The 22,823-nt window shown below is 42.4% G+C and overlaps 2 protein-coding genes across 2 annotated transcripts in view; both read right to left on the bottom strand.

Moving 5' to 3' along the window:
* LOC129324811 (zinc finger protein 420-like) overlaps positions 1 to 22,823 on the bottom strand; it is a 37,617-nt gene that overhangs the window by 6,801 nt on the left and 7,993 nt on the right. The gene's annotated exons all lie outside the window — the stretch shown is intronic.
* On the bottom strand, positions 1,851 to 6,544 carry LOC129324810 (neurotrophin receptor-interacting factor 2-like). The gene is made up of 6 exons (XM_054972216.1): positions 6,502 to 6,544; positions 5,035 to 5,242; positions 3,638 to 4,149; positions 3,428 to 3,470; positions 2,509 to 2,588; positions 1,851 to 2,253 (listed from the first exon to the last, which is right to left on the bottom strand). Exons 2-6 carry the CDS (start codon positions 5,138 to 5,140, stop codon positions 2,083 to 2,085), a joined length of 912 nt encoding a protein of 303 aa, XP_054828191.1. The 5' UTR covers positions 5,141 to 5,242; positions 6,502 to 6,544; the 3' UTR covers positions 1,851 to 2,082.

Raw genomic sequence — 22,823 nt, forward strand, 5'->3', positions numbered from 1 at the left:
TTGTTTGAGATTTCTGTATGATTTTAATCTGTATTGAGGATATATTTGCATCTGTATTAGTTTTGTTTAAAAACCGTTTTGTAATAAATACATGAATTTTTGTTTATTGATAAATATTTATGTTCTATAATTAGTAATTTAAATACCAAGCCCCTCACTTTAGATACATTTAACCTCTGAGGTTCTTATTTCATTTGTTTGTGTTAAGTTCTCCCCACTTCTCTTTGTCTTTTTCAACATATGAAAGGGCCAAGGAACAAAGCAGTGGTTCCTTTCTTCCTACTCTCCCTCTCACCATCTACCTAACTCCATACTGAGTCATAGAATTAGCATTTCCAAAGAAGAGGAGCCTACCACCCCCCAAGGAAATCTGTTCCGCTGAGGAACTGCTCTGTGAGGAAGGTCTTCCAAAAGTTTAGCCAACAATTTTGGGGGGGGGGGGGTTGGTTTAGAAAAGCTTTAGTGGAAAGTTCTAGTATCATGATCTTACAAAGGATTGTGCAGATTTTTCTATCTTATACAAGTGCAAACTTGGCTTTTAGGTATGTTTATCTGTTACAGCTGTGGTTCTCAACTCTCCCAGGATGTGAATTTTGTCTAAAGTTGTCTCTCTTTGACTATGCTAGTTCCCAGCTGCTGGGAAAGAACCTTGAACTCTGTGTCTTCCTATGTGCAGATAGTGGCCAGCCTCTGGGAAGGGGAGGAGAATATTAGCCTGTGAACCAGAAGTCCTCCTTTTGGGAAAAGAAACAGAAAAGTTACTACATGAGAGGGGAGGAGGCTAGTTCTTGGATCCAGAATTATCCCTCAGTTGATCCTGCTTATAGCCCAGAGCAGAGGAGGGCACTCCAGCACAGGGAAGGGAAGCCCTAGCCCAGACAGAGCCACCATGGTACAGGATCTCAGCCCCCTCCAAATGCGTGCAGGATCTAGCATTCTACCTTCTTAGTGGAAGGTCCACTAAGGACTCCTTTCCCTTTTAAGAGACCCCATACTCCTTGTAGGTTGGGGAATACGTGTTGATGGATCCCCAAAACCTTGAATTACTACTAAAGATCTGAAAATTCTTTTTAAACTAATAAATCTGGTTTTTTTTTGGTTTGGAACACTGTTTATCCCACCCTTCCTTGAGGGACCTTACAACAGCCTTTCTGAACAGACGTTTTCCTTGGATTTTAATAGCAGCTTGACACACATGAATTCAGCAGGCAACACTCTTTGTGACAGTGACCAAAAATTCACCTGCTAAAATCCAGGTTTTCATGGTTGTTCTTCAAAGATCTGACACACCCTTTCCTGCATGGGTTGACATTGACAAAACTTACACTGGTGTCAGCAGCATGAACACAGTGCAATGGCCCCAATTCATCCCTTGACCCCCCCCCTGCCTGCCCACACTGGTACCCTCCTCATGCCCAATGGAAGACCATTTGGTCCTTGGAGCAAGGAAATATGCCTTTTCGTATTTTGTAAAATGTGCAGCGAGGGTCATCTTTATATCCTAAAAGTATTATGTTCGTTGTTTAAAACTAGCAAACTAGAAAGGGAAGGGTGGGCAGGCAGGCATTCCCGCTTTCTCCATCACTGATCCTGGCCAGTTGAAGGGGGTATGCCCCCTCCTCTGCACCTGATCACGGCTGAGTGAATGGGGGGTGGGCATTGCCTCCTGCTCCACTTCTGATCCCTGCTGGGTGAAGAAGGGACGGGCATCGCCTCCTACTCTGCAACTGATTCCGGCCGGGTGAAGGTGGGGGGTGGGTGGGCATTACCACCTGCTTTGCTCCACTTCCCAGCTGGGTGAAGGCGAGGGGTGGGCATTGCAACCAGCTCTGCTCCTGATCCCAGCTGGTAGGAGGCTGGCTTCCTTGGCTGCTTTTAAAGGCCCATGAGGAGGCCTTGTTGACATCCATGAAATGTTCATCTTAGTTTATAAACCAATATTTTAGCTTACAAATGAACAGTTGGGGAGTCCACTAGATATGCAGAAGTCCCTCATTTGCCTGCGTGTGGAACCGCCCCACTCACTTCTTCAGAGTCTCCATCTGAAGGGCCCTACGAGAGTCCTTCTTAGAAGGAGCGACTTCAGCCTTCAGCATCTGTGAAGGAAGGGAAAGGGGGACCCTTACCCAGAGAGGCCACATTCTGAAAATTCTCCTCCATGACTTCCCTGTGAAGGCTTCTTTTTTCCGCATCCAGTAGAGCCCACTCCTCCTCAGTGAAATGAACAGACACCTCCTCGAAGGTCACCGGACCCTGAAAAGGGGGGGAAAAAACTCTCTATCCTCTCAGATAATGTAACAAATCTTCCCCTTATGAGGACAAGCCAAAAATGACTGCAACTACAATCTTCCTTGTAGCATTCAAACTTTTAGCACAGCCTCTCATTTGCCTTCTAGTGAACAGCACAGATAGCAACCAAGGCAAAGAGAGTGAGGGGTTCTCTCTGGGGTAGAGAGAGGTAGGTGGCGGGAGGCACTTGGGGGTCATGATTTGCAGTTCCACACTTACCCATTCTGGCCACATTGAAGTTACTTTATTTCCGTCACAAAAAGTTGGCAAAGAATTTATTGTTGGTTTCAAGGCCTCGTCTGGAAGGATCAAAAGATCATTGGAAGACATTTGAAACTTTCAAGTATTTAGCATTTCATTTCTTTGTGTGAAGGGAAAAAAAACGAATCTCCCTCTCTTGGTTCATGGTCACAACTACCTTTGCATCCTTATTTCGGATGTTGTTTTGATTCCATACATTTGCTAAATCCAATCTTGTTAGAGTTATCATAGACAAATACAGGCCTGATTTTCCAGTGGCACAAAATTCATAGAAAGAAGAAGGAAGAACTCTGAAATGCAGAGTAGAAGCAGGTCTGACCCAAGGCTCTCTTTGCATATGGGAAAGATCTGGGAAAGGGCAGGCTTTTGTTGAAGTACCACTGGTAAAGTTCTGTTATTGCTATTGGGGAAGTACAGTTGCTATTGGTTAAGTACTACTGCTCACTTGGCTGGGAGGCCCACGGTTGTCATGGAGGCCTAAAATCCTGAACTGCTCCCAAACAAGGTAGTCTCTGGATGGACGTTGAAGTCCCCCAGAACAACTACGGCATAATATCTCCTCAAGGCTTACCATTTTTTCCCTCTTCTTATTGGCCCCACGCACTATCTTCCCAATTTTTCACATTAACTTACATTAATCCTCTTTTTTTTTGCATTCTGAGGTAGCTCTATTCTCTACACTATTCTTCCAATTAATTTGCACTGATTTTTAAATCAATTCTAGGTTTTTAGTTCCCCAAATGGATATTTCTAAACTGAGAAGCTCAAGGGAGTGACTTTCCCACACTAGACTGAGGTCAGGAAAATAAAAGCAGCCCCCCCACACACACACACTCAAAGAGGCCATCGAATGGGTATGAAAGCCTTTATAGCTTACCCAAGAAAGCTGCTCTGAGGTAACACTCGATGTTTTCCTGCACCTGAAACAGAAATGGGGATCCCAGAAAGGGGAAACTGTTGAGGAAAGGAGCAGGAAAATGCTGGAGGGGGGGAGGAAGGGGTTCTAAAAAAGTTGGATGTATGGATTTCGAGGATATCCTTGATCATCTCCCTTGCACCACATAATTCCTTGAAGAAGCCCTCTTACCTCCTGGTCTCGATTCTTGTCCTCTGCGTGGCTCAGGAGGAACCCTTCTGCCAGGGCCACTGCCTGGGAACTGGTCTCCGGCCCACATTCCCTGACCCAGTTCTCCATCTCTGGGGGCAAGATGGCCAGGAACTGCTCCAGGATCACCAGGTCCAGGATCTCCTTCTTGCTGTGCCTTTCTGGCTTCAGCCACTGGAGGCAAAGGCGGTGGAGTTCGCTGCAGACCTTTCGGGGCCCTTCGGACTCCTGGTAACGGAAGTGCCGGAATTGCTGGCGCGCCACATCGGAAGGTGGAAACTCCTCTCCAAGGCTCTTCTGCAAGATTCCTTCACACAGTTCCCTTCTGCTTCCAGCCTCAGTGGCATCAGGGCCTTTTCTTGCTTCTGGACTGAATGAGTTCAGCTCTCCCCTCATCCTTCTTTCCTCTCCAAACAGCCTCCACCTGTACCAGTGGATCGCCTTCCTCCTCTGCCAGGTATCTTTTTCAAGGCAAGTGTTGGTTATATGACCCCCTTCAAAGAGAAGACTGATCTGTTGCAAACACACACACACAGAAACACACAAACACGGAAACTTGCATCTAAAGAGGTGACCCGTCGTCACTAACGAAAGCTCATGGAACACCCCAGAGTCATGCAGCTGGATGGAGCAAGTGAAGAAGAAACTCCACAAAGCAAGCAGAAAGGCTCTGCTCTGCTTAATCTATGCATTCTGAAACTATAAAATAATGGCTCCTGCAGCATTCAGATGCAAGAGAACATTACATGGGACAAGGAGTGGGGTGCATATTTACAAAATGGTTGTGAAATTAGAAAGAGAGAACCACATCTCTCTAATCATACTGCAGATAACCAGAGAAGATTTCAGCAGCAACTTGACTTGTCCATGGAACCCACCAGAGCCATGGAGGAGGCAGAGGCGAAAAAGGGGACCCTAATTTGAAACCTTGCAGGCCCCCAACCAATTGGTTGTTTTCATATCTTCCCTCTAAATGTGCAGACAAGCACTCTAACAGTGCAATCCTAGACAGAGTTACTCCAGCCTAAGTCCATTGAAATCTATGGGCTTAGGCTGGAGTAGCTCCGCTTAGGAGTCTACTGTAAATATCATAAGTTGGGAGAGCTTTATATGCCAAATAACAATGAGGTTTTTGAAAGGTGCCTTTTAAAGCAAGCAGTTTATCTGTTACTACTATCTTGAGAGGCTGCTTTCAGTCCAGAAAGCCCTCTTTGTCATCATTCAATGATCTATGCTTTTATATTCTATCTGGGTTTTTATGCTGGATTTTTAATTAACAACTGTTAATCTTTTATGTTTTCATTATGGTGCGCTTTTTAAGATACCTCAGTCAGGCTCTCTGGAGAGGCAGCATAAAAATTCTCTAAATAAACAAATACCTTTGTCATACAAGAAAGCAAAGCCAGGCAGAGATCTTGCAGACTTTGGTGGCTGATCTGAGAAACCCGAGTCGGACACGTGACTTCGCTGGGGTTGTGGACTCATTAAGAATGGATCAGATCGCCTCAGGTGTCCATGATTTCGAGAGGACAGGTGGATTTCTTGAAGCCAAAGATCTTCTGTTCACCTGGAAGACAGCAGCTTCTTCTGGCAAGGAAAAGTTGGGCTGTGGGTGGCATTCAACTTTCAGTAAGCCATCGCAAAGAGAAGAGGGGAACCCTCCAAAGATCCAAGTTTGCTATTCCAGAACACCAAGAAAAATCAGGAAGGTCACGTGACTACGCTACAGCTGGATTATGGGGAAAAAATTACAGGACTGCTTGTGTGTATGTCCCACTGCAGCAGCTTCTCTCCTCTGAGCAGGGCCATCTGCAGGTGCCGCTCTGAAAATGGGCAAAATCTGCAGTTGCCCACTATTGCCCAAATTGCTATCCACATGAAGACGCTATATTCTGCAAAGGTGTCCCCTTGTTGATACAGAATAAACACATCGCAGTGGAAAAACAAGAATTCAAAGCACAGATCCTCATGCCTCCTGAAGATTGTTACATGGGTTTCCCCAAAACTCATCGCCATACCACTGAAGAAATCCACGGCCATGTGAGTTTGGGGGACCCCATGAAAAACATCCCTACGATCCACGAGGATCTGTATTTTTTAATCAAATTTTTACACCAATGCATGGCTGCCCTCCTTTTTATAAAGGGAGTGCTTCTTTTTCTCAGATATCCCTGCACAGTCATAATATATTAGGAGTGGGGAGGGGAGTTAAAAGATTTTTTCATCGCTTACATGTCCAGGCCAGAGCATTTCTCCTGTTGCCTACAAACGATGAAAACATGAATGCAAAACTGAATTATTCAGGAGGGCTTTTTCCTCAGGCGATATGACTGTGAAATAAAATGATTCAGTGAGATATGTTGCTGTAATAATGCTCCTATTGTATACTTGCTCTGCAGTATCAATATATCTTGTCGATTTGCTTATGCTTTATTTCAGTATTTTTTCAGCTCTGAGTCATATTCCTGCTAGGTTTTCAAATTTCTACTGTATTTTTTATTTTATGTATTGTTTATTGAATGTCCTAGCAATTGATCATATTGGCTTACACGCTGTAATCTGCCTTGGAGAAACGTAGACTATAAATTACATACATCAAATACAAATAAAATAAAGAGATGCCAACAGAGAAGCTATTTTGCTAGAGACTGCAGACAGCAGCCCAACGCAGACGAACGAGAGCAGGAGAAGAATCCCTTATTGCAAGAAGGACTCAGCTCCACCCCCAGGGAAGCGGAGCTGCCAGAGAGAAAGCAGAAAAGCCCTGGAGGTCAATGGAGCCCTCTGGCTACTAAGGCCAAAAGCAGGCAGGCCTTTTGCAAAGGAAACATTAGTCTATGACTTACCTCTACTCAAAAGTCCTCCAGTGCTACCTCCCCTCTGTTCCCCACTCAACACAGGATATGACAGTGGCAAGTCAGGTGGCTGTTTCTCTTCAGGCCTGTCTAGGAATGGAGTCTCCTTCCCTTTAACCCTTATGTTAACTCTCTCGAGAAAGTAATAATAAAACCCATGCCTGCTTTCACTCTGCCCAAGCAAAATAGCAAAATAAAGGGGAATCCACAACCACACAGCTCAAACCCCTCACAACTTATAATAAATAAACTCAAACAAATAGCGAGCAGCAACAAATACAAACTCAAATAGAATCTAGCGGGCAACCTTAAATTTGCTTGGCATAGAAGTGGGCCTTGGTGCCAAAGGTCAACAGGCAAACGGCTGAGAGGAGGGCATTCTTCACCTGGTGGTGCCACAGATGAGAAGGCCCTGCTCCTGTGGAGCTCAGCAAAGGAAGACAGGGCAGGGCCTCTGAAGAAGATCTCAGTTCATGCAGAGAAATGCGAAGGTTCTAAACCCAATCCTAAACCTTTCAGGACTTCAGTGGTACAAACAGGGCCCAGAGTGGATCGAGGCTGATGTAGCAATATCTGGTGCTCCTTACAAACTGGAGGTCACTGGGAGCCATACAGCCGCCACGATACACCAAGGGACACTTCCTCATAGCTTCAGCAGCAACCTCATGTAAAGCACATTCCACTGCTTGGCGCAAGGGTTTCATGAACCAGGTTTAAGTACCAAAGATGAGGTTCTCCACTACAAGCTACAAGAAAACATGGTCACATGGTCACTGCATGGGATCTTTACCAACAGTTTCCAGTCTAGGCACCTTCTGTAGGTCCTCTGTGGTAACCCCTCTGTCACCACTTGCTCTCCCACAGCATTAGCAGATCCACACAGCCCGCCACTGTGAGCAAACCTGTCAGCAGCTGCCAACCAGATCCTTTCTGGGGATCTGAACAAGGTTGACCAGGAGAACTTCCAATGCCAACTCCAGATACAACTCCTGCAGATTCATGAAGACACATTCCTTTAAATCATGGTTTTTCTCCATGGCAGCTCCCCAAATAGAGATGTGTGGTTTTTGTGGTGCAATCAGTAGCTGTGAATATGATGGTGAGCTTGGGGGGGGGCATTTAAAAATCCTCAGCATCCATGAGGATCTGTGCCTTGGATTCTTGTGTTTGGGCTGTGACAGCAACCTAAAGGGGCTCATGTGTGATTGTTATGGTGTTGCATGGCTTTTTTTTCAGCTGGAACGTGGTGGAACGGAGTTCCGGAACCTCTTGAAAATGGTCACATGGCTGGTGGCCCCGCCCCCTGATCTCCAGACAGAGGGGAGTTGAGATTGCCCTCTGCACCGCCGAGCAGTGCGGAGGGCAAGCTAAACTCCCTGGCGGGCCACCAGCCATGTTACCATTTTCTCCAAGGGCAACCCACTGAGTTCCACCACCTCTTTTCCCAGAAAAAAAGCCCTGTGGTGCTGCCTATAGGGTGGTTTTATTTTGTTTCAATGTCAAAATGCATCCTCCACAGGGCAAAGCCAGAAGTGGGGGTTTGGGGCTTTTTGGACAGTCCATGTAAAGGTTAAAGGGAAGGAGTATCCGTTCCTAGAGAGGCCTGGAGAAAGTCACCTGACTTGCCACACTCACTTCCAGCGGGGAAGGGGAAGGGGACAGGAGGCAGTACTGGAGGCCTTTTTAAAAAGAGGTAAGTAGGGGACGAATATTTCCTTTGCAAAAGGCCTGCCTGCTTTTGGCCTTAGTAGTGAAAGGGCTCCATTCACCTCCAGGGCTTTTCTTCTTGCTCTCTGGAAGCTCATCTTCCCTGGGGGTGGAGCTGAGTCCTTCTTGCAATAAGGGAGGCAGCTCCTGCTGTTATTTTCTCTGCGCTGAGCTGCTGGCTGCAATCCTTAGCAAAATAGCCTCTCTTTTAATAATAATAATAACATTCGATTTATATATCTTCAGGACAATGCCCACTCAGAGCGGTTTACAAAGTATGTCATTATTATCCCCACAACAAAACACCCTGTGAGGTGGGTGGGGCTGAGAGAGCCTTGAGAGAGCTGTGACTAGCTCAAGGTCACCCAGCTGACTTCAAGTGGAGGAGCGGGGAATCAAACCCGGCACTCCAGATTAGAGTCCCACGCTTTTATCCACTGTACTAAAAAGGCATATCTTTTTAATTTTTATTTGAAATATGTAATTGATAGTCCACGAGAATGTAAGCCAATACGATCCATTGCTGATACATTCAATAAACAATACTTCGAATAAACAATGCAACAGAAATTTGAAGAAGCAGAAACCTGACACAGATCCAAAACAATGCTGAAACAAAACGTAAGTAAAGGAAGCTGACAATGTAGAGCAACTATCCTATAGGAGCATTATTACAACAAAAGGCAGTACACAGTGGTATAAACTACAGTCCCCATCCATTTAGCGACACATCTCTCTGAACCATTTCCTTACTGCCCAGTCCTATCGCCTGAGGAAAAAGCCCTCCTGAATAATTCAATTTGCATTCAAGTGTTCATCAGAAGGAATGCATCTCTGGCCACCTTTTAAATGCTCAGCAAACCTCAGCCCTCCCCTTGCCTGACTAAAGGGAATAGGGATTCTCTGGTTTGGTGGTTTCTCCTCTAGGAAACAAAAGAGAGCAAATGGGGGCAACGTGTTCAGGGACCCATAGAACGGGATCCCAGGATCCAATCTTCCTGTAAGGGGGAGGGGGTGCTAGTGAACAGCCAGGAGTAGGGTCCCGGCAAATTTGGTGTGGTTAGTTGAAAAATGCCCTTGCCTGGACATTTTCCCCTATGGGACTCACTGGATAAACTGAGGATTCTCTAATTGGATAAGAGTATCTGCCCTGGAATTCAGGAATACCAAGTATTTTTTATAACTCTGAAACCCAGATCTTGGCCATCCGGTGCACACCCCTGATCTATAGTCCCAGTCCCTTTTCCAGACCATCTCTCTGAGCCTTTTCTTGCAGCAGAGGCCTATTGCCTCAATAAAAAGCCCTCCTAAATAATTCAGCTTCCCATAGTTTGCAGAAAGCCAGGAGAGAGGAAGCTTTCCTGAACTCCTCAGGGAGGTCGTTCTCCAACAGAGAGTGCGCATATGCGGTGTAGCCCCCGGGGATCTCATTTTGATACCCCCATTTTGATCTCAGCATGAACAGAGAAATAAAAGATGAAGCCTGCATTAAACCAACAAACAGATATCAGGTGGCCGTAAGCCACACTAGGTAGCAAAGGGTGATGAGTCCTGCTACAAGCCCCATGGAACGCAGAGCTCTGCATCCATTCATTTTGCGGAGCTTTTCCTGAGAAAGAATAAACAGAGGGCCATCACCCCCTCCCCCAACAAAGGCTTCAGATTTCCCTCCCAGCATAATTTGACCCTAACAAATGACTCATATCTCCAAAACAGTGCATAACAGCAGACAACTGTAGATTTTGGTAATCAAACAGGGAAGAAAATCACCGGAAACCATTACTAAAAGAGTGCTATTTATAAAGATTTTTGTTTATTATACCCAAAAAGGAGTATATAAATGAATTGGACTTGAATTTATTGTACTTCCCCGGATGCAACTTTTTATTAATTGGCAATTGAACCTTGTTATTGAAAATAGGAAAAAGAATCAGTTTCTTATTGTATGAAAATCAAAAAGAGTCCAGTAGCACCTTTAAGACTAACCAACTTTATGAGGCATATATGCCCTCATGTGCCAACAATGTCCATCTGCTCTGTACATTGGACAAACCAGCCAACCTCTGCGCAAAAGAATAAATGGACACAAATCTGACATTAAAAATGGCAACATCCAGAAACCAGTGGGAGAACACTTCAATCTACCAGGACATTCCATCAAGGACTTAAAGGTCACTGTAGTTCAACAGAAACATTTCAAAAACAGAATCCAACGGGAAGCTGCTGAATTGGAATTCATATGTAAATTTGACTCAGTCAAGCTGGGATTGAATAGGGACTATGAATGGTTATCTCATTATCAGAAGTAACTGACTTCCTTAACAGAAGCAAATTGATCTCCATATCAGAAGCTACTGTTTGCATCTACTCTGCCCTCCCCTCTCCACCTATATATCTGACCAGTTTCTTTTTGTCCTCCATGCAACTGACGAAGAGAACTGTGATTCTCGAAAGCTTATGCTACAATAAAGTTGGTTAGTCTTAAAGGTGCTACTGGACTCTTTGATTTTGCTACTGCAGACTAACACGGCTAACTCCTCTGCATTATTGTATGAAAGGTTCATTGCACTGCTACTGTATTTATAAATGTATTGGGAAAAGAATCAGTTTCTTATTGTATGAAAGGTCCATTGCACTGCTACTGTATTTATAAATGTATTTGTATAGGCTTTTACAATGACTATTTATTCTTATGTAGAGCACTGGCACTTTAATCATTATAAACAGCACTCTTTAGTAATTGTTTCCAGTGGTTTTCTTCCCTGTTTGAGTACCTTGCTGTACCAGAATAGCCTTTTTGTTGGCTAACTGTAGATTTTGCCCATTGTTAGGATGGCACCTGCAGAAGGACCTGTTCAGAGGAGCGAAGCTGTTGTGGTGGGCATAGATAGAGAGGCAGTCCCATGCAGTCATGTTCCCTCATGGCCTTCCTATTTTTTCTTGCTGTTATTGAATAGAAAACGGACTTTTGGAGGGTTTCCCTCTTCACTCTGTTATGGCTTACTGAAGGTACAATTCTGCACACACACTCAGCACGAACTGCCTTGCCAGAAAATCTGCAGACTTCCTGGTAACTTCTGCAGATGGGTGCACTTCAGTTGCCTTTGCTGGGGGAACATATTTTTATCTTCTAGAAATCCACCTCTCCTCTTCAAATCATAGGCACCTCAGACAATCTAATTCTTTCCTAATGAGTCCGCAAACCCCGTGAAGTCACGTGTCGAACTTGGGTTTCTCAAATCAGCCACCAAAGTCTGCAAGATCTTTGCCTGGCTTTCCTTTCTTGTATGACAAAAATATTTGTTTATTTAGAGAATTATCCTGCGGCCTTTCCAGAGAGCCTGACTGAGGCAGCTTAAAAATTGTAATGAAAACATAAAAGATCAACAGGTATTTGTTAAAAGTCCAGCATAAAAAACCCTACCAGGGTATAAAAATATTGATCTGTGAATGACAATAAATAGTGCTTCGTAGACTGAAAACACCCTATCAAGATCTTATTCACAGATCAACTCCTTACTTTAAAAGGTACCCTTCAAAAACATGATTTTAGTCAGCATAAAACCTCTTCGTACTTTTTATCATATTTAGGGTTCTAATAATTTGCAGTTAGTGGAAAGATATGAAATCAATCAGCGGGTTGGGGACCTGCAAGCTTCCAAACTAGGGTCACCTTCCTCATCTCTGGAGCCGGCGGCTTCCATGGACAATCCAGACTTTTGTTGAAATCCTCTCCGGTCTCTGCAAATGATTCAAGAGATCCAGCATCTGTGGGACTCTCAGGTGCTCTCTTCTGCTCCTGGTTCACTGTTTTTAACTTCTCAACCGTTTCGTAAATATGCACTCCACGGCTCGTCCCATGTCATGTTCTCTGGCATCTGAAAGCTGCAGGAATTTTTAGGTCATAGTTCAGCAACAAGTGGGGGCCCACAGGGACTTTGGGGAGCATCTCATTTCCTTCTCCCCCACCATATTGTTTCTTTTCCTTGCCCCCCATAGCTTCTCCCCCTTTCCTGATTCTTTCTCTTTTCCCCACCCACCTTACTCTGCTTCCTTTTTCACTTTTCCCCTTTCATGTTTCCCTATATCCCCTTCCTGACACTATTCCCCTCCTCCTGGCAGCTTCCAAGTGCTCACCTTCCCTACATCCTTCCCTCATTCATAGCCACTAAACTACTTACCTTTTATCTGCACCCCATGTTCATCTCTATATTAATTTATATCTATATATTTATTATATTTATTATTTATTTACTTTGTTTATATATTGCATTTGTTCACAATGGGAGACCCCAAGCAGCTGACATTATTCTCCTTGCCTCCATATTACCATCACAAGAAACTTGAGAGGTAGGTTAGGCTCTAGTGTGTTACTGGGTCAATGTGATCCAGTGAGTTTCCACAGTGGAGTGGTGATTTGAACCTGGGTCTCCCAGGTTCTACTATAAAACTCTGACCAATAAACCTCACTGGATTTTGGGGGAGGGGGGCTGCTTTTGAACAGTAGCAAGCAGCCAGGCCTGGGTGAGTCATACAAGTAATGTGGTATCAAATGTCCTGGTGGTTGCTTCTAGACTTGGCCTCAATTAGCAATACAAACAAAAAAAAAGCCATGAACAGCCCAATCTACTGATGGTTGTAGACTGGGCTGTCGAAGGCTTTCATGGCCGGAGAACGATTGTTGTTGTGGGTTTTCCGGGCTGTATTGCCGTGGTCTTGGCATTGTAGTTCCTGACGTTTCGCCAGCAGCTGTGGCTGGCATCTTCAGAGGTGTAGCACCAAAAGACAGAGATCTTTCAGTGTCGCAGTCTCTGCCAGTGGGTTTAGAGTGGCTGTTCCTGACATTTCACAGTTCTTCCTTCTTCAGTCTGTGTATTCTGTACTGGAGAAACAGGTGTGACTCCAACAGTGTTACACAAAATTCTGTACCTTATCTTGTTTTGGCTCAATTAGTAAAGGAGAATACGCTGGAGTCCCATGAGAGAGATAAGCATAGGCCGTTTTAGTCATTGCTTACAAGCAAGGAAGAACAATCCAGTTAACAGGATGAAACAAAAGGCTCCTTGGACTGATTAGTTCTTCAGAGCTATGATGTTACAGCATGAGATTTTATAACTTTAGGTCAATTAACATGTTACATAGGTTACAGCCTTAAAACTACATTGGTCACAATATGCATACTTTCTTAATTGACGTTTCTTATCACCTCAGAAGCATTGCTCATTACTTTAGAGCATTGTTCATCTTTCCAAGGAACATCTTATCAGTTCCTCTGTCACTTTCCCTTGCATAAAGGAACTATTATTTCCTATCCTTTGCTTCAGGACCTTGTACTCTACAGGCAGAGATTGTTCCTTAGATTGTTCCTTTGGGTACTGTGGAAAGGGAGCAATCTCCCCTCCTTTGGAATGTGCAGAAAGCTACTTTCAGTACCCTGCATCTATTGCTTGGGACTTTTCACAGCCTTGGGAGAGTCAGTTAATTGACTTGACATAAAGCAAGCTCGTTTCTCTTACCGAGGGGTTTATTACCCACTCCTCTGTCTGCAGGCAGGTGATTACTTGTAGCATGGTTAATTCAAAAGAAGATTTCTCTTATTAGTCTATGAATCTGGCATATTGCATAGTACTACAGGTGCATCTGATTATCTATGAGCCATCCCAATGTACATAGGTGGATTGCCTTTCTTCAAACTACAATAGCAAGCATTTCACAGTCACTGGCATACAGAAATACACCTAGAGATAGAAAAGGCGCATAAGATATTCTGGTCCATTAAATCCACTTCCATCAACAGGTTAAACCTGTTGTATGAAGGAGGAATGGCCTCCCACAGAGCTCCATCTTGTAGAAAGTCATCTGTACGGAGCTGCTTTGAAGATTTATAGTTAGAGGTTACTGGGGAGTCCGAGTCCGAGTTGTTTCTGTTCCTTTTTTTGCTTTTAAGCATTGAAACGGCTGGAAACAGCACACAGAACCAGGTGGCTGTAGCAACTAATTTCCCTGTAATTGGGGGCTTCCAGAGAAGCTGCAGCTGCAGAGGTTTGTAGTGACTGTTCAAAATCTTATCTGTGAAGTAAAACAGTCTGACTAGGCTACAAGGTTATGCTATTATACTATACTAGCTTTGGGAGTAGCCCAGAAAGATAAAACCAATCTAAAAATAAGAATAAAAACCTTAATGCCTCGGAGCTCTGTTAAAGGCGTCCAAACCACAAGCGGCCATTTCCCCCCCAGTAACAAAATTTTAACAAACATAAGAACAGCATAAAAGACCAAACGAGTAGCTTCCAAAATATCCAGAGAATAATCCTGAGATGAAAAGCAGACCACAGAACACCCAAAAAAGTGAAACCCTTGTGTTCAAATTCTGGTTGAAAAGAAATGTTTGGATCTGATGCTAGAAAAATAACAAAGTAGGCTCCAGGCAGGCTTCTAGAATGCAGGAGCCACTCCTGAAAATACCCCATATCTGGTGACCACCGATCTCTCTCCTTAGGGGCACTGAGAGCAGGGTTTGGGGGGGAAGTACCTTAACAGGGGGTGAGGCAGAGTCTGGCCAGAGGCAGACTCTGAAGTACTTCGGCCCTGTTCAGGGCCTTAAAGGTAGAACCAGAACCACTTGGAGCTTCTCCAATTGGTCCCCCTAGATCAACAATGTCTCTTCTGATTGGCAGTAGTCCAATGGGGAGAGGGGATTGGACCTGGGATGTGATGAGTCCAGGGCAGGTGATCTGTTGGAGGGAGGGCAGAAAGCCCATCCTTTTCTTTTTTGTTTTCTGTGGATTCTTACCTCTTATCCTGCCCTTTTTTCTACAGAGGAGAATTGGAGAGATTTCCATTAACTTGTGCAACAACCCTGTCAATTAGGAAACACTGGGGAAGAGTGATCAGTACCAAGACCACTCCAGTGTGCTTTAGAAGTAGGGAGCTCTGCTTGGGTCCCCGTAGTTCACATCTCAAGTTCTGTTCTGGAATGCTCTTCTGTTCTGTGTTGGAATATGGGAAGAGATTTGCCAGAGGTCCATCTAACCTTGCCTCCCATTTCCCAGAGTCCCTGGAACATTCACAAGCAGAGGAGCAGAGCCACAGCCTCCCCCTGGGATTGCCCTGCTGGCAACCAGCATTCAGAGAAATGTTGCCTGTAAAGGTGGAGTCTCCTCTGAGTCCCCTTGGAAGCGGTAGGCCCGCTACAGGGAGAGGAAAGTGAGATTTTAACGGGTGACAGAGAGAAGGCAGAACTGTTCTATTCCTAGTTTGTCTCAGAGCGGAACTACAAGTGACAAAAGGCACAGATTGGACACTTGTCAGCTTCCCTCAAGTTTTGATGGAGTAGCAAATGTCCTACTCTAAGATATAACAGATAAGGAAGATAAGGGGCTTCTAAGCAAGAGTAGGGCCGAATCCACATTACCTTCGCGCGTCCCGGTGTTGCGCTAAATGTCCGCGAAACACCCGGAAGTATAGAGTCTTTCAAGCGCAATTTCAGAAATCGCGCTTGAAAGACGCTATACTTCCGGGTGTTTCGCGGACATTTAGCGCCGCGCGGAGGTAATGTGGATTCGGCCAAGGTTTGCTATTATGGCCTCTAGGAGAAAATTTCTGAAAGGATAGCAGCCAATTGAACAATTTCTCCTGAGTAGAGATGGGCACAAACCAGAAAAAAAATGAACTGTGTGGCTGGTGGTTCATCACATTTCACGAATCACGAACCACAGACTTTCACGAACCTGCCCCGGTTCATGAATCTGTTCATTTTGGTTCGTGAAAAATGTGACTTCCAGGCCTGCAAATCACCACTTCTGGGTCAGTATAAAATCACTTCCAGGCCAGAAGAAGGCCACTTCTCGATCAGCAGAAGGTCCCTTGAGGCTCCCAGGCATATTAGGAGTAGACTTCTTGTTATAGGCTTATCTGCATTTTGGGGTTCAGGGACAACTTGATTCCTGAAGAGGAATTCAACTGCTTGCTAGTGCGGTGCCACTACAAAACTTAATAGGGCCTTTTAAAAAGAGATTTCTGTGTCCATCTCCAGGTCCAGAGCCACAAAAAACCATGCTTTTAGAGGAGGTAGGTAGGTTTTAAAACAAACTCCCATTTTTTTGCAATTGTAACTTAGTACATCAAACTCTCTCGGTCCCACCCACCTTACAGGGTGATTGTTGTGAAGATAATGATAACACACTTTTTTACAGGTCCCCTCAAAGTCTGGTGGATTCTGCTTGCACAATGCCACCCACAGCTCCCCAGATAAGTCCAATATTCTTCCCTATACCGAATAGTGATCGGAGGTGGCTGGGGGAACCTTCTTTGGGGGGGCACAAAATGCCCTCAGGGGTCCAATCTCCATGAAACATGTGGGGTAGTTAAAAGACAGTTAGGAATAGGTCCCTGCCAAACTCAGTGGATTTTGATTGCAAAATACCACCCACAGCCCCCTATATAGCCCCCGTAGTTTTCCCCATCGAGAATAATGGAGATTGGAGGAAGCTGTGGGCACCTTCTTTGGAGGGGCCATAATATGGAAAAAAAGATGATAGCTCTTGCCATTGCATCACTGGGCACAGCTGCTGCTCTTTTAGCAGGAGGCAGAATTGCTCATTCGATAATCAAACTATTATTAAATATGGTGAGTGGAGGGAGTGGGATGGAGCCCCTAGTTCAATTCATTTTCACTTTTTATTTGTTTTTTTATAGTCTGCCTTTCTCACCAAGACTCAAGACGAATTACACATTGTGGATCGTTACAGTCAATTTCAAGGCATTTCAATACAAGGTATATACATACAAATTTGCAAAGATTTAAAACCTGCAGAAATCCAATACAAAGTTGAAAAATTGCTGTAACAGCACATATGTAATTCTAAGATCAACATATTAAACAACATAGGATATAGCCATTAGAATCATAATTACAGCAATAGGATAAAATTTATAGTCACTCCCTATCTCTTTACTGATGTATCTTTTAAAGACAGTACCCATATATTACAGGCCTCCCTTCAGAGTAAAAAGTCCTCTTGAATAATTCAGTTTTGCCAAGTTTGTGGAAAGCCAGGAGAGTGGGAGCTTTCCTAACCACTTCAGGTAGGCCATTCCATAAAGTGGGGACCATCTCAGAGAATGCACGCGTACAGGCAGCTGTTGATTTTGCCCCTGTGCAAAATGGCACCTGCAGATGGCCCTGTTCAGATAAGCTAAACTGCCTTGGAGGAACAGAGGCAGCCCTGTGGGTATGTCAGACCAAGGCCATGGAGAGCTTTGTATGTGGCAGCCAATTCCTTGAATTGAGCCCAGTAACTGATAGATAGCCAATGGAGTGATTGCCGAATGGGAGTAATACTCATGCTCCTCCTAACTCTCAGTTATAACTGAGCTACAGCATTTTGCCCCAACTGGAGTCTCCAGGTTAACTTAGAGGGAAAACCTAGGCAGAGTGCATTACAGTAGTCATGTCCTTGATGCTACCACAGCATGGATCCAGGTGACCAGATTGGCTGTGTCAAGTAGGGGGCCATCTTCCAGGCTAGACTGAGTTTCTGGAAAGCATTTTAGCAGCTACCTTAACTTGCTTTTCCAGCAGTAGTGCTGGATCCTTAACTGAGTCTGCAAGGGTCAGACAAGCTACAATGTCCTTCAAGGTCTCTGGCTTCCCTATGAACATCACTTCTGTCTTGTCTGGGTTCACTTTCAGTTTGTTTGCTTTCAGCCATTTGACCACAGCTGTCAGGCAGTGAACCAAAATCTCTACTGAATTCGAACTACATCATCTGCATAACTTTTCATTTTAAATTCTATGTCATCCATTTTATTCCTTTGATCCTTATGTCTTGTCTAATCTTTGCAGCTAAAGTCTCTGCTGCAAATATGAATAATAGAGGTGACAGGGGACAGCCTTGGTATGTTCCTTTTTCAATCAAAATTGCTTCTGTTAGTTTTTCCATTTATTAAAATGTTTACTTGTTGAGTGGAGTATATACTTTGCATCCACTTCCAGAATTCCAAGCCACATCCCATGTTCTTAAATATATTCAGTAGGAAAGATTATATACTCGCAAATGCTGTCTCTGTATCCACAATAAACTGCTTTTTTTTTCTTATTCACAACTTCAGTTGCATCTATTGTAAATTGTATATTATTTTTCATGTACCTGAGTACAAAACCTATTTGGTCAGTATGTATTAAATTTGGTATGAATTTTCTTAATCTTTCTGCCATGATTGTAGCAAAGACTTTGTCATCTGCATTCAGTAGGGAAAAATGTCTATGGCAGCTTTATATCAATGCCTTGTTTATACATTAACGTTATATACGCCTGTTGTCACATTGGACTTATTGTCTTTCCTCCTTTTATCTCATTCATAACTTTTTGTAATGGTAACATCAAAATTTCTTCTAAATATTTGTAATCCATTGCTGTCAGCCCATCTGCTTTGTCTTTTTTCATATTTTTAATTGCCTGGGATATTTCTAGAATTGTTACCATTTGATTTAAAATATTTCTATGTTTTGGTGTAAACTTTGTAATCAGAATATCTTTTAATTAATCCCTTATTCTACTTTATATAGCATACTTTTTATATAGTCCTATGAAAGCATTAAGAAATTGTTCTTTTATTTCTTTTTCTACATATATAAATGGATCTCCTTTCTTTATACATGTTGTTATTCTTTTTTCTTTCTCCTTCCTAAGATTATGTCAAGTATCTGCCAGGTTTGCTTGCATTTTCAAAATGAGTTTGTTTTAAAAATTTTGATTTTTTTTCTGTATCCCCTCCATTTTTAACTAGATGTCAATTTTTAATTGTTTAATTTCTAATAATGTATTTTTTAAAAAAAATTATGCTCTTGCTCCATTCTCTGGATTCTTTTTGCTAATGTCTTAGTTTGTTCTGTTTTTTGTCTTTTCTTCTTATCAGCAAATGCCAATAAAATTATGGTAATGAAAGTTTTATTTTCAAAATTGTAACTGAAGACATTCCTTTTGTGCTCTTAAAAATTCTTCCAGATCTTTATTACACTTTCCATCTTCCATCCACTTTCCATCTTCCATCCACTTTCCATCTTCCATCCACTTTCCACTTTCCATCTTCCAGTTTCCATCTTCCTCTTAGTTTTCTGTTCCATTGTCAAACTATCTCTATGGGATTATGACCTATGAATGTTTTTGTTTGAATCCCTGCTGTCTAAATTTATTGTTAGGCATTTTGATATTCAACACATATCTATTCTTGAGTGAGTTTGATGTATATCAAAAAAAGAATATAAAATCTATATCTTTTGAATGTTTAATCTTCCAGGCATCTTCTAATTTTAACATTTCCAAATACTAGAATACATTTTCCAGTAATTTCCCTTGTTTAGATTTTCTGGACCTGTCCTTCTTTGGATCTAAAACTCCATGTCTCCAAACACCATTATTTCTTTATCTTGGAAACAAATATTGAGTCTCATGTTTTCTCAAGTGTAAAGCAAACTAATATATCTCAAGGTAGCTTATTCTTGCATGGAAATCTTGAATTCACTCAGAATATCTGGTCAATACCGGGAAAATCTTCTTGTAACTTCAAGTAATCTTGTAGAAATTCCCGAAATCTCTCTTCCATATTTGGACTCCTCATATCTTCTGGTACACCTCTAAAATTCTTTGTTCTGTTTTCTCAATCAATGAATCTTGCCACAGCATTTGTTTATTCAGTATATAACCAGTACAAGCCTCTGTATTAAACCCAGAGTAGCAGTATAAATAAGCAAAAATACACTAAAAACCAAACTATAAAAATGCAATAAGTCCTATTTATAGTATTTACATTAAAATCCCCCACCTTCTCTAGGACAATTACAGTTAAGATGCAGGAATGACGCGTTCTGAGTCCACAACCACCTTACTACATTAGGCTTTATCTTTGCAAATTTTGAGGGCTATAGCTAAAAATTTGGCGGAATTCAGTATATACTGAGGATTAGGGTCGAAAAGTAGTTTTGGGCTTATTTTCTCGTCCACAAACCCATGAAGCATCTTTAATAAGGGATGAATAAACTTTACTGTCCTCATAGAACCTACAATGTAATAATACATGTTCAATAGATTCTATATTTCCCGACCCACAGGGGCAGAGACACTCTATCAATGGCACCTTTTTGTACCAGCCTTCTGTTATCACTGGCCATTGAATAGACCCTACAATGTGATGGAATCTCTAGAAGTGATAAGTACGCTGCTGGAGCTACTACATATTTTATTTTCTGTAGGGCCAGGTGGCTAGGAACCCTTGCAATATCATTCTGTCTTTCTATGTCATACATTCTTTGTTTGACTATAGCCTTAGCCTTTTCTGGTGGCATTATCTGCAGCGACTCAAATGAGAATGCCAGTAGGGAGATCTTGGCCTTAAGCCAAGATGAATACTGGCTTTCTTTAAGGTTTAGAGCGGTAATGTCAGAGGAATTATGACAAATCTTTATAGCAGCGAGAGTTATCCTGGCCTCTAGTCTAATCAAACCTGTTTCTAGATGTAAACTGGCATTGGGGACACTGGTTGGGAAGCCAAATATAGCTCTTAAAAATTTCGATTGGACCTTTTCCAATGGAGTAAAGCTCAAAGAAGGGGGGCCCAATGTGACATCATACATTAATTGCGGGATCGTTTTAGATGAGTATAATTTGAGGCCAGTGGGGATGAAGCACCCCCCCTTTAGTCATGATTAATTTGACGATATTAAGTGTTGATTTACGTCCTTTATTAGCAATGTATTCGTGATAGTTCCTTTTCGCCCTGTACATTGGAGCCATGAATCTTGCCTTTCTAGATGTGTCATTTTCTCTTTGCTTCTTTTTAATACTTAGAATTTCTTGTGCTTTATCTAAGAAATACTTAGAATTTCTTGCCGTTGATTTTTGACAGTTCAGCCGATAGTTTTTGGCATGATTTTGAATATTTTGTGTGTACTCCTCAGATTCTAGAATGTTCCTTTGAATACGCTGAATTTTCTTGTGAGTTCTTTCCTCAGATATAAAGAAACAAGATTTCCATGAGTTTAGATAGTTTAAAGTGATAATGACGAGTTATGTCTATGTGAATTGGGTTATGTTCAAGTGTAAAGTTCATATTTTGTTGGTGTTTGTATGGCTTATGGCTTCGGCCGGAAAGCAATAAACATATTATATTACATGAATGTTTCTGAATCCTCTGAATCCTCTTCTGAGTTCTTTCCTCCAATTGTTGGATTTGCTTTACGAATATTTGCAAAAGCTTTTCAAGCAATTCTTCATTTTTTTAGTCTTCCTCAGTTTTTTCTGCTTTCCTTTTCTTTTTGATTTATTCCAGATGCCATTATTCTTCTTGCCCTTCTGTTTATAAAAATATTACACACATTTCACATCTACCACTTCCAAATACTTTTTTCTATGCAGATAAAGAGTTTATAACTATCAGATTTTATAGTTAGAATAACGAATTAGTATGAATATGATTGGGAGAGATGTTGTCCTAAGTCTTTGTATATGTTTATAAAGTGTGGCTTATTTCCTAGTCATCATTTCAGAATCCCTTTAACAGGCAGTCATTACCAGCAAGGGAGGGGGGGAGAAAAAAATCAAAATGAGGGAATGAACAACCATTTGTTAGTCCACTGCGAAAATAATCCACAATTGTTGGTCTACAGAGAAAACAATCCATAGAAATATACAGTAAGATGGGATTTATTCAAAAGGTAAGAATACAAATTATTCCATGCTTCTGATGTTTCTTTCTGCTGTCTTTCAAGTTAGAGCTTCCTTCAAAAAAAGGAAGCTAGGCACAGTTAAGTAATTTACCCCTAAACTGTTATAAACTGATATGAATCAGTTCTCTGTACTTTGTAGTTCGTACTTTGTAGTCCATAGATTTCAGAAACTATCTTTCCAATTAAATCTGATGTTGCTGGGAATTTACCAGCTTTCCCAGATAAGTTATAGTTCCAAGGCAAATCTCTGGAAATGAGCCAAAAAGAATGCAGATTTGTGGGGGGGAAAGAAAAAAAGAGAGATAAATATGGGTAGAAATGGGGTGGCCTAACGTTGCAAAGGCCCCTTTTTCTCCACTGACTTTCATGTTATCAGAACCCAGAAGAGGTCTGAATAAAGCAGGTCCCCGCCCATTCATCTCTCCCATAGGGTGTATGGGTACAGGAATAAATTCCCTCTAGCCTGGCATAAATACAACTATAGCAAGGTAAATCTGGAGCAGTGTATATGGATTAAAATTCTGGTTTAAGTTGTAAGTCAGTGCAGGCACATTTTAGCCTGTTTCCAGAAGTTCAGAAATGCTCCTGTTCACCCTGCCATTTCCCTGGAAGTCTGAAAAGATTATTTTTTAACCATTAGTTTCTTCCAGACTTTTAGGACTTACATAGTTTCTCTGCTAAGTGGATTCACTGATGCACAATAAGGTCTGAACTCTGCGAAAAGCTGGTTTTTTCACACTCCACACGTTGATATATTTTCTCCCATGTCCGGATTTATCGATGGGCAATAACCAAAGCTGACCAAAGCTTCTGACCAAAGCTTCTTCCACAATCCACAAATTTATATGGTTATTCCCCTGTGTGAATTCACTGATGGACA

The sequence above is a fragment of the Eublepharis macularius genome, chromosome 2 (assembly GCF_028583425.1).
Source record: "Eublepharis macularius isolate TG4126 chromosome 2, MPM_Emac_v1.0, whole genome shotgun sequence".
Lineage (NCBI taxonomy): Eukaryota > Metazoa > Chordata > Lepidosauria > Squamata > Eublepharidae > Eublepharis > Eublepharis macularius.